General features: G+C 40.1%; 1 protein-coding gene across 2 annotated transcripts in view; it reads right to left on the reverse strand.

Moving 5' to 3' along the window:
- Positions 1 to 12,728, reverse strand: part of NELL1 (neural EGFL like 1) — an 892,614-nt gene that overhangs the window by 636,903 nt on the left and 242,983 nt on the right. For both annotated transcript variants that reach the window (XM_079101835.1, XM_079101834.1), the window contains exon 10: positions 8,409 to 8,482. In XM_079101835.1, coding sequence (XP_078957961.1) covers positions 8,409 to 8,482 — 74 coding nt within the window. The remainder of the gene's footprint in view (positions 1 to 8,408; positions 8,483 to 12,728) is intronic.

Here is a 12,728-nt window from a genome sequence, read left to right on the forward strand (position 1 = left end):
GTCTCATGTAAAGCCAAAAGGCAGATCCAAATACAGGTGGGAGAATGGGATGCACCTGGACAGGAGGTTTCATTCCAGTGTCTCCCTGCTTCCCCACCTTTTAGGTTGGCAAGAACTCCCACTGTATCAAGCATTCCCTTTCTGAAATATGAGCACACGCATAACATTAAACGCCCAATGTAAACCTCCAACTGCTCATCTTTGCATAAATTATTTGCACCATGGCTTCCTCACCTCATAATTTTCCACCACAATAGTCCAACATCTAAAGCATTCTTTGTCCTATTTTTCTTTTCTTCTGCTCTTTGTTTCCTAACCTCTTACTTTTTTCCTAATTCTTAGAACTGGTCCTGAGTTCTGAGAATTGATCCTGTCACTCACTCTCACTAGCCATTTACCGCAAGATTCCACTCTCACTCCAGGCTGTGTTGGGCAATATCTAACCTCAAGAGTTAATACCAGTCTTCATGCTAGTATCCATATTTGTGCCTTAGTTTCTCCATCAGGGAATCAAGTCAATTATTATAAACCCATTGAAGTTCAATAAGCAGAGTCTCTGGAGCATATGCTAAATACAAAGGCAAATGATGATTTTTTAACCATTATTGACTCTAATTTTATCCACAGTATTGGTAAATTCATTCTCATCTATTGTCTTCTGGCATAAATATGAATGGCAGACACTGTTGAACTTTTTTATTCATTCTGTGTGTCCATTCCTCTTCCCCCAGTTCTGAATGCTTTGCTACTAATGGTTCACCTCTGTCACCCTCAGAGGGTTGCCCTTAAGCTCTGGGATTATCTTGCCCATGCATAAAGCCAGAATTACCTGCAAGTTCTACAGATCCCCATGATACAACCAAAGTCAAGTGAATGGCATAGAATGTTCTTTACCTAGAGAAGGGACAATCTCTGGTGTATAATTTATGTTCTAGAACTCCAGGTGGTATCACCTGATTCTTTACCCGTTTCTTCCCTTTCCTCTTTTGGCATTCCCCGCAAACTACCTGGTTTCTTCTGGAAGCACCTCCTTAATAAATCACTTGTACTAAAATCCTTAGTTCAGGGTCTGATTCTGGGAGGACCCAAACAAAGATGATTAAGATGAATTTCATGATTGCTATCAAAAAGCAAACTGGTAAAAGACATTATCTCTAAGTGGTAAGATTCTGAAGTAATTTCCACTTCATTCTTTACCTTTTTTCTTTAAATTCCAAATATAAAATGAGTACATACTGTTTTTGTAAAACAAAACAATACTGAAATGCTACAAAAACTTTTTTTTTAAAAAAATATCACTCATGAAAGGTTCTTTTACAAAAGGGGCTTGCTTTGACTGCTGATTTAATCAGTCAATAATTCTAATCAACCTTTAACATATTTGATGAGTAAGATCATAATTCCAAATGTTTAGAGAAAAACCTTTGTGCTGGAATTTAAAATATGAACTGTGATTATTGTTGCATAAGTGCCACTAAATCCATTTAGGCCAGCTACATAATTAAACATGAAGCTTTTTAAACTTTATTTTGAAAACTATCTCCAGTGAGAGTGATTTGTGATTAACATTTTTAAATCCTCCTGATTATGGTAGATTTTTTATCACCTCTACATTGAACTCTGGGTTAGTAAGAAAATACCATTCTTATAAAATTCTCACTTAAGAGTGACTGTCTCCATGTCATTGGTCAAATAAAAGCAATTTCAAATTCCATAGTAATCACTGTGCTAAACTTGAATCTCTAATAATATTTAAAATTCATATCTTTGAGTCAAAAATTATTGCTAGGCTAAAAAAATGTTGCAAAAAGAGCAACATTGAACAAAATTAAGTTTATTCATTTTGACTTAAAAAAAATATATTAACTTCTGCAAATACTTGGTGAAAATATTTGACACAAAAGCATTTTTCTTGCAGCTCAGAAGGCTGAGGCAGGAAGATTGCAAGTTCAAAGCCAGCCATGTCTCAGCAAAAGTGAGGCACTAAGCAAGTCAGTGAGACCCTGTCTCTAAATAAAATACACAATAGGGCTGGGGATGTGGCTCACTGGTCAAGTGCCCCTGAGTTCAATCCCTAATACCCTCCACCAAAAAAGTATTTTTCTTGTTTAATTGTTATGTCTGAAGCTTTAAAAAAAAAAAAAATAAGGAAAAGAAAAAGAAAACAGAAAATGGAAACGGATGGCTCTCCAAGTTGCATTTTATCAACTGGGGATCTACATTTTAATCATAGAACACAGAAATTTATTTGAAATATTGTTTCTTCTATTGTCTCTAGGATAGTAGTTATATAGCACCATTTCAGATGTATAGGAAAAAATTTAATTCATTACATATAATAGATGCTATTGTGGTTTGGATCTGAAATGTCCCCCAAACAACCACATCTGTTAGGCAATGCAACACTATTCAGAGGTTAAAAAAAAAAAAAAAAAAAAAAAAAAGATTAGATTATGAGGGCTCTGACCTCACAGTGGACAAATTCATTTGCTGAGTTAATCATCTGAATAAACTACTAGATGGTAACTGTAGATAGGCTGGGCATGGCTAGAGGAAGGAGGTCCAAGGAGGGCCTTGGGAACTGATTCTCTCCCTTCCCTCTTGACTCTCCCTCTCTTTCCCAGTAGTCCTGAGTTGAGCAGCCTTCCTCCACCACACCCTTTCACCATGATGTTCTGCCTCATCTCAAGCCAGAGAAATGGAGTTGGACAACCACAGACTGAACTTCTGATACTGTGAGCCCAAAATAAACCTTTCCTCCTCGAAGTTGTTCTTGTCAGATATTTTTGTCACAGCAACAAAAAGAAACTAACTAACACAGATGCCATAGAGCACTGGGGCATAAGTCTTTCCTGCCAGAGCTCAGAAGACTTCTTATTCAATACCTAACCCCCTCTCTCCACACCCATTAAATGTGTCCCAAAGCTCTTCTGTGACCTTTATAAAAGCTGCCCTGATCAAGAGAATTGATAGGCCCTAGCCTGATCAATTCTGATTGGTAGATAGATTGAAAAGTAATCATTCAATCTTTCTGAATCTACCCATCTAAAATTCAGAGGTGAAAAAAAGTTCCAAATAAGTCTAACAGCAGCAGGAGTGGCAACAGAGAGGCCAAAGAGAAGAAAAGTCAGACCACAAAGGACTTGATCCAAGCTAGCTCAATCATCAGCCATGTGGCCTTGTTACGCTGTGGCCCAATTTGCATTACTATAAAGTATCTACTTCACAGGGTTAGCATGAGGCTTAAATGGAATAATATGTTTAAAATGCTTTAAAAAAGTGTTTAGAAAATAGTAAGTGCTCAATAAATGTTAAATAATACTGTCGAATGCCCTTCTCTCTGTGCCTAAAGTAACGATTTCATAAATAACTGCTGAAAGACAATGAATAAAAAACATGTTTTTTTTAAAAAGGATGAAATTATTCATGTGCATTCACACACATGATAGCACACCCACAACATGCCAGTAACAGTGGTAGGAATTACGCAAATAAGCTGGCATTTAAATTCATTTAAAACTATGTATCTTTTATAGGTCCCAAATGTGTCTGCCTTAATCCTTTCCGATGATAACAAGAGATCAAGTCATAATAGTGACCCTAGCTAGAGTCACACACTGCCTCCACCCAATACGTAAGAGGTTGCTAGTTACAAATGACGGATCCACGGCTGGTGCTAGCATCATAAGCACAGGGGGAATACTGTCTTTCATCATCCCAACTTTCCCTAGGTAAAGGACAAAAGCAAGGGTTTTAGAATCTAAATCAATTCCCTTCCCCTAGAAGTGAAACAATTTACAGAGTAGAAGACATTTGTCTTATATTCAAGGAGGACATACACAGTCATGTGAAATAATAAGAATGGTTGTCATTTAATGAGGACTTACTTTGCACCAAGCATTGCATTAAATTATTCACATACTTTATCTTCTTTAATCCACTCAGTATCCCTATGTGGTAATGCATCCCTATGTGCTAGTCCAAGGTAACTGATCACTTCCACCTATCCCACCATACTCCCAGGACTGGAAGATTCCTTGTTGACTGAGAGATCATAAAGCCCTTACTGCTGCAGGCACATGCATTCTTGCTTCTGCCACAGGCTAAGAAGCCCCTATACGTAGCACGTAGGGACACAGAGAGACCACCACACCTGTGTATCCACAAAACTGGCTGGATCCATGGAGTCTCTGGCATTCCCACTGGTGGACAAGATGAGAGAATGAGAAATCCAGTAGGGACATTCAAAGAGGTTAACCCCTAAGGCAGATTCGGCCAATGAGAGATAGGATATGGCAAAGAGCCCTTTCTCCTCAAATTTCTGTAAAGAGCTAGATTTAGTTTATTTTGTTCGTATCCTAGAAAGCTTCTGTAAGTCTCTAAATGCCTCATTCTTTTCAATCTTCAACATACATTCCTTCCTTTTCTCTAGGGATGTGATGAGAACAAAATGAAATAAAGTAGATAAAAGCACTTGCAAAGAGGGTCACAGTGGTTCTGTCAGTCTCTCTGGAAATGCCTCACAAAACCAGCTGTGCTTTGCAGTAGGGCTGTGCCTTCTCTGTAATGCATGATCTTGTGTTTGCTCCCCTGCCATTCCTTTCTTACTTTCTTGTGTCTGTACCTCTCTTTCATTTCTAGGACTGTACCTCTCCTTCCCCATCACCACCAAAGAATGAATAAATAAAGCATCAACACAAAAGTTCGTGCCTCAGATTCTACTAAGACCCTAGATTAGACAGGTAGGTAGTGTTACTACGTTGTCCAATTTTTTCCAGCTAATGTTGGGCAATAAAGGGGTATCAGATTAAAATGCAATGGGGCAAACATTCTCTTATTGAAGTTGACTTCACTCACATTTCTCTCAGGCAGGTAGTTCTGCCTATAAAATTGTCTATTCTTAAGTTGTAGCGGGTAAGGGAGGATCAGAAGAGGGGAAGCATGCAAGAGGACAAAAGAACTCTCACTCTGCCTAAACTGAGCATGTCCTCCAGCCCAGCTCTTACTGGAACACCCTGGTGGCAAGGAACTCTGATAACTAGGTCAAATTCTAGGATTTAAACCCAGGTTCATTGGGTTGCAGATTCTGACTTTTCAACCACAATGTAACACTGCAAAAGTAAACAGATTCACTTTTATTCTCTGGAAGGCAAAACTAAGTTTACTGGGTAGAAGTTACTGAAAGGTAGATTTCCACTCATTTAAAGGAATTTGCTGATCACTAATGTTCTCCAGTCATGGAATGAGTTACCTATTATGTTAGTAAATTACCATGAAGGGATGTGTGTGTGTGTGTGTGTGTGTGTGTGTGTGTGTGTGTGTGTGTGTGAAGACAAAGGTATTTTCAAGTAGAAACACTGTATCACAAAGTCTTATTTTGGTAGCTGGCTCCAGTGATGCTCGTCGCTCTGATGAACCATGTTTCCTAGTATTCATGCAATTGTATCATCCTCTGTGATGAATCTGGGCTTGTCCTGTATCAGCAATAGAATGTAGAGGAAATGGCACTGCATAGCTCTAGAGCTCAGGTTATAAGAAACACTGGAACCTCCAACTCAGTCTTTTGAACAGTCTGTTCTGGGGGGAAGCTAGCCACCAAGTAAGAAATCCTTGAGTCCACCATGTTGGAAGGAAGCCCAAGCTAGCCATGTCTAGAGACTGCAGAGAAAGGGAGAGACTATAGTCAGACATAGAGAAATATCTGTCCCATTCCTCTTAGTTGATGTGTTAGCCACGTAAATAAACAAACCCTCTTGAACATCCAGCCATGTCAAGCCTTCCCACGACTTTAGGTCCAGCAACATGTGAGACCTCAAGTGAGAATCATTCAGCTCAGCCTGTTAAACCCACACAACCCTGAGAGATAATAATAAAATATTGTTCTTAGCCATCAAGTTTTAGGGAGTTGGTTACATAACAATTAATAGCTAAACTACTATCAAGCTCAACATGTCTAGAACTAGTCCCATTCTTTCTCCACTCCTTTCTCAGCTTCAAAACATGGCCCTCCTCTCTCAATTAAGCACAGTACCCTCATCTAATGAAAGGGCATTTACATTATCTTGGTTTCCCATGATCCACTCTCCCTTTCAGAGGGTACCACAGTTTCCTCTCAGGGAATAGTCTCTCCATTGCATGTAGTCTTAGTGGGGATGATAATTCCAGGTGCTGGCTTCCTACACAGATGATGAAAAGGCCAAATTCTCTCCCAACATGAATAATCAGGGCTCAGACATATAATCAAAGCTTTACTAATCATATGCCCACTCCTAACACCTTAAGTCTTCTATAAATGCCTTGAGGACAGTACAAATGATTGAAAGTGATTCATCACAGCAGAGATGTGCCTGCCAGATTCCTCCCTCCTAGACCATGGCTATGGACCCTGCTTCCAAACTTCTGGGACTACCTAGTCCCTGCTTAGTTCCAAACCTAGTCTTTTGACTTTTTAGGGATCATATCAATGCCCTCATTTCTTTCCAATAATATTATAAGTTTTGCCTATATTATTGAGAGAAGGTTTATGCTGATTGCAACCAAAATCAGAAAATGTTATTCCCCTTGACCGTGACAGGAATCCGGACATTGACTTGGTTCCTCCTCCCACCTCACAAATCTAACTACTCACAGAGTCTTTTCAATGCTATTTCTAAACAGCTCAAATCTCGTCTTTTCTCTCTTCTCTGCCACCGCAGAGAGGTGCAGTGGCCTCAGCATTTCTACAGTTGTTCAAATTCACCCAATGCTGCCCAACCATATCCTCCACCCAATCAAAATTAGCCTTGAAAATGCAAAGCTGCCATGGCATACATGCATGCATCCCTTTAATGGACCCTCACCTCAAGATCAAGTCCAAAATTGGTACTTTCCCACTTCTCTGCCTTTGTAGCTTCATTTCTCTTTACTCTCCCACATTTGACTTCACCAAGTCAAATTCTTTGTATTTTCCTAAATAATACCTGACTGTCTTTATAGTTTCCTGAATAATATCTGACTTTTGACATTTGTAAATGCTATTCCTTTTGCTTGGAATGTGTCTTCACCCTCCTCCACTTAGGGAACAATTACTATAAAGACCAGTTACCACCTTCCAGATGCCCTGATTGACCCTTTAATGTTGATTCAAGGGCTTTTAATCAATGCTATTACTTAGCATGTAAGACTGGCCAACAGCACTAGACTGACCATCCCATACTAAAACTTGGTTCACTTGTCCCTCTTCCTTGTTTATGCCAGGATTTTCAGAGAACCATAAAGTGCTCCATTTAATCTCAACTCTTTGCTCTCTGCCTGGTTCATAGTAGGTGTTCTAAAAATATTTCATGAAATACTAAAAAAAATTTTTTTGCTCACTGCTAAATCTTCATCTCCTGCAAAAAGAATATGCTTGAGAAATATTCACTGAATAAATGAATGAATAAATGAATGATCAAAGTGAATGGAATTATCACAATGGAGAAAGATTTGTGAATAAACAAAATTGTCAAACTAACAGAACCTTTAATATCCTACCTTACAAGCCCTAAATGATCTAGCCCTAGCTATCCCTATAGTTTCATTTCCTACTGACCTCCTCTTACTGAGTTCATTTCAGCTATTCTGGTGTCCTTGTTCATCCCTGAAAATGTCAAGTAAGTGCCCATCTCAAGCTGTTTGTACTTGCTTTCCCTTTCCCTGGAATTTTTTTCACCCACATAACTCTAAGGCTAGCTCCCATGCCTTATTCAAGGTTGTATTCTAAAATTATATCTTCAAGGAGGCCTTCCCAGACCACTCATCCCCATCAAACCTCTATCCTGTCAGCCTACTTCATGTTTTTACAATAGAATTTGTCATTAGATTACATATTTATTTATTTTCTTACTATCTACCTCACTAAACTGCAAATAGTATGATAGACTTTCCTCATTCACTGTTGTATACTCAAAACCCAGGACAATACTGGAATTTATTTAATGCATATTTGTTGGACAATTACTGAATGAAGCCTATGGTTTTATACATCTTATTTCATAGAGGAGGCAGACAGAAGACAAGGAATCTTCTAGTATCTCATCAGTCACTGGGAGTAGAGCTGACACTGTCACAGCTGGCATCATAGACCAATTCCCCTAACACCAACTCAAAACCCTTCTCCTTGGTCACCCTCCAACTTCACTGTCTTGTAGTAGCTGCTAACTCTCCTCTCTCACATCCTTCCTAAAACCTCCTTCCACCTGACCGCAAGCTAATCACATACTAATAGTAATTAGGTGCCCCCATCCTCAACTCCAGCCCACCCACCACAGAGGGTTCTGCCCATCAGGAACCCAAACAGGCCAATAGGTATGCTCAAAAACCTAATCAAAAGCCCATACATATATCTATTCACTCTCCAGAAGTGACAGAAACATAAGATTAAAACTTACTCGGCATTCCCTACAGCTCTTGGTTAAAATCCTCTGGCCTTCTGCAAGAACTCTTCCTCCATAGATACATTTTGCTGCAATAAAACAGAAAAATGGGTCAGTTATCCACGCTGTGCAACAAAACATCAGAGGTGCCATCCAACTCCAGTAGATTCCACAGAAACAGATTCTCTGATTCTAAGCTACATAGGTCTCTTTGTCTAAAGTAAGACATGGGAATAGTGAGGGGATGACCTTTGAATCCCCCAGTCAGGCTTCATCTTGATTGTGTTTGTGTTGCCTTCACACCAAGGACACATAATTATTTTATTGCAGTTGCCAAAAGAATAAGAAAATGCACTAATGTGTTAACAGGTTAGAACAAGGAAGAATTGGTTGCCATCCACAGGGAGTACAATTAGTAGTAATTTTGATTCAGTCACTGCAGCTATAAAATGAAAGGGGGTTCATCTATGTCCCATTCATCAGAACTGTGACTGCAATGGAGAAGATACCATTTATTTTTCCTTGTGATCATGGCATGTAAGTGTCCTTAGCCTGTGTGTTCTTAAGACACTCAGAAACAACTGAGAAATACAAGCCAAACTAGTAAATTGTTTCGTCAATGTGCTAGAGAGACTCCTATAGAAAGGTGAGCTTAACAGGTTAATAGGGAGGGCAGGGAGTAAAAGTAGGCCTTGTAGAAAATTTCAAAGATAAGCATAAATGGAACTTCAATTTAGACTCTACTTGGACTCAGTCCTTAACTTGCTGACTTACTTTAAGCAAGTGTAAAATACATCAATTTGATATGACCCCAGTGTGAGTCTACTAAAGTCTCCAGCCACTTCAACAGGAACAAGGAAGGAAAGGCCTGATTGCTCCCTCTCCTGCCTTGATGAGTGCCTTTCTAGCCTTAGCTCTCAGGAGAAGCAGAGGTAAAGACATGCACAAGAAATAAAGAAATCTTTCCCACAAACTCACTGGCAGTCTTATAAAACTACCTCACCTCAGAGGGCCTCCATTTCTATATCTGTTAAAAACAGGTTGATTACACTTGGTAATTTTCTACTTCTACTGTCTTCTGATTCTCATGGAATGTTTAAGTATGTACATCCTTTGTAATTAGCTGGTCCAGCCCCTTCTTTTTAAGCATAGGAAGAGAAAAGCCCAGAGACATTGGTTTACTTAACATCACAGTTCTGTAGTGGATACCATGGTATGCTACCCCATCCCTTCCATGACCAAAAGATATATTCTGATGGCTGTTGGAAGAGTTGGCAGCCAGCAGCTCTCAGCTGACTATTTATCTAGAACTTGTCTTAGGTTGTAGAGTCACCTTGTCCAAAGTCAAATCCCCTTCCTAGGGTAGCTTACATTCCATAAGTGGTAGATGAAGGTAGTATAAAGTTCTGGTTCCCTTGCTCCAATTTAGGACAACTCTGAAAGGCAATTCCAACTCTAAAGATCCCTGCAGGAATAACTGAGGTGTTTGTAACTGCATTGAATTCAACTTCTCCTGCCCAGCTCTGCTTCCTTCACTACCTCATCCCTACCCCAGAATTTATCCTGAGAGCACTTTCTAATGAAGCATATGCAAATCTCTACTTCAGAGTTTGTTTCCCTCTCAGAACTTGACCGGCAGCCACCCCATAATTGACCCAACCTGTTTCGCTCTAGTAGTCTCCTCTCAGTGAATGGCACCAGCATTCACCTTGGCACCCACATCCTGGCATCAGGGGTCTTCCAACTTCTGCCTCTTATTCAACTTGGAGTTCATTCAGTGCTCAAATCCTAGCAATGCTCCCTCCTTAAGTTTCTCCAGCCCAGTTACTTTTCTCCATTCCTCATTCTGCCCCCAACACTGTCTTTAATGAGGTCATCACCCTCCCCCTTCTTTAGTACTTCCAGAACCTCCTAGCTTCTCTATGTTCTGCGAAGACTTCTCCATGTTCTGCGAAGACTTCTCCAGTCCTCCTTCATACAACAACCAGGCATATTTTTGATGAGCAAATATGAGGCCCTACACAAAACCATTATGGATCCCTGATACTTTCAGAATAAAGTACAAATTCCCTAATTTAGCACACAAGGTGATTTGTGTTGCTCTTATCTCCCAAACTTTATAACTCACCACTTATGTGCTTTCACTCTCCCTCCCAAACATTCACACCTCCCCGTATACTCTAGCCAAACTTTCTCTCTTCCAGGATTCACCCTCTGTTAGAGGGACACAACCATATCCACCTTTCACTGGTACCTCCCAACCTATATACCCATCAGTTTCAGCGTAGGCATGACTTCCTGAAGACTTTGTTTTTCACATTTAACACTGGTTAATTGCCCTCGGTTTGTGCTTCCATTGTACTTCCGACGTAGGCCTAGCAGAGCACACATCACATTACATCTTAATTTCCCATTGCATTATACATCTCCCCTGATAACTGTAACCTCCATAAGGGTGGGGACTATTCATGACTTTATCTGCAGCATCAAGCCCAGTGGATCTCTGGCATTATTATCAGTAATAATTAACAGTTCTAAAATTAATGAGCTCTACTCAGTCACAAAACAAACAAACAAAAAACACTCAAATTTCCTGATTCCCAGCTAAGAGTTGATTGTAATACAACTTCCAACAGTAAAAGTAGATACTAGGGTTTTACAACAAAAACAAAAACAAAAAATGGAGAATCAATACAATTCTCTAAATTGACCCTTTTCTCCTCTCATTAAAAAAAAAAAAAAAAAGAAACCCATCCCTGATTATCTTCTATGCCTCAGTTTTCTAGATAAACCATCAGTCTTAATGATGATCTGGATTCCCTAATTCGCTTGCATAGGGAGAGCACATCTCTGAGGACCTGGAATTCCTATCTAATAAATTCCCATACTCCCAAACACAGATGCTGCCAACTTGGCAAGGTGGTTCACTCCACAGTGACAGTTCTGCTAAATGCACTGCTGTCAAATCTGCCATCTGCTTCTTGGCCCAGACTAGGAAGTACAGAAATAGACTTTTCTTCCTCCTTTGCCCCTTGCGACTCCCACAATGGTATTAGCACACTGGCTACCCTGTCTTAAGACATTTGCTTGATTCCTTTTTCCTCTTAGACAGATTCACTCTATAATTCCTATCTGGAGAGAAGAATGTCTCACTGGGTCACACTGGGTCACATCCATCCCTCAAATCTACCAGTTGGGCACAAAACCAAATGTCTATTGACTTTATGCCTTTACATAGAAGGGTGATTTAGGGACTAGCAAATGATATCAACATGTTACTACAATCTTCAGTCATCTGCAGCTGTGCACTAGTGCAGAACATGTCTATGATTAGGATACTAACTATCTATGAAATTATCTCAGACAACTTTCAGGACTGGAAGTCACAAGAATTCCCCTTGCTTTCTCATAGTCATTCCTACCTCTATGACACTGCCCCTCCCTCCTTGCCACTGCCCTCCATATGCTTAACATCAGTCCTCATTACCCAACCTCTTGATCTACAGCCAAAAGGCTTATTTTTGATGTCTGAGGAAATTCTAGCATAAGGTGAGTCAGGCTCTGGTGCCTTTGGCTGGGACATTTGGGACTTCATTTCAACTGCTTTCAGTGTGAGTAGAAATGTAAATGGATACCTGAAGCCCTTCATATCACACCAGGGACATGCAAAATAGGATATTTCACAGTGTCCAACCATGAAATTGAAACCCGGCACTAACACACGCTTCTCCATGATGTCAAAAACAAACATACTGGGGATTTAGAGAAAGAGTTACACAGTTGTATCTTTTTGCACCCCATATATCTGACTCTTCAAAATTGACCTTGATTTTTTTGAGTGTGAGGATTGGACACTTTTGCCATTTGGGTGCACACTGAATAAACAATTGACAGGTACAGCTTGATGTCCCTGTCAGATGTAGATATGAGGTTGCTCTGTCTTTATTTAGGTACTTGTACTCTGCACACACTCCAGTCATCCCTTGGCATTCAGCAGCCTCAAGTGTCAAAATTGGCACTCTGCTTTACACTTTAAAGAAGAGTGGCAGATCAGAGGGGTCGAACACCCAAGGATTCTTCCTTTCTCAGTGAGCTAATTCATGGCCCCAGCTGAGCAAGACACCCGAATCAAACTGGTTGTCCCTCAGGCATCTCCAACTCAAACACGCCAAACCTGTACCACTCCCCACACTGCTTCCTACACCTGCCTTATTTCTGTTAATCACACTATGAGTCTCCCACAGGCTCTTTTTCAAACCCTGGCACCCTCTCCCTCACAGACACTCACACAAGACAATGCTTATTGAGTATCTATCCTGTGCCAGGTCCTCTGGC

Source organism: Sciurus vulgaris, assembly GCF_902686455.1.
Source record: "Sciurus vulgaris genome assembly, chromosome: 11".
Lineage (NCBI taxonomy): Eukaryota > Metazoa > Chordata > Mammalia > Rodentia > Sciuridae > Sciurus > Sciurus vulgaris.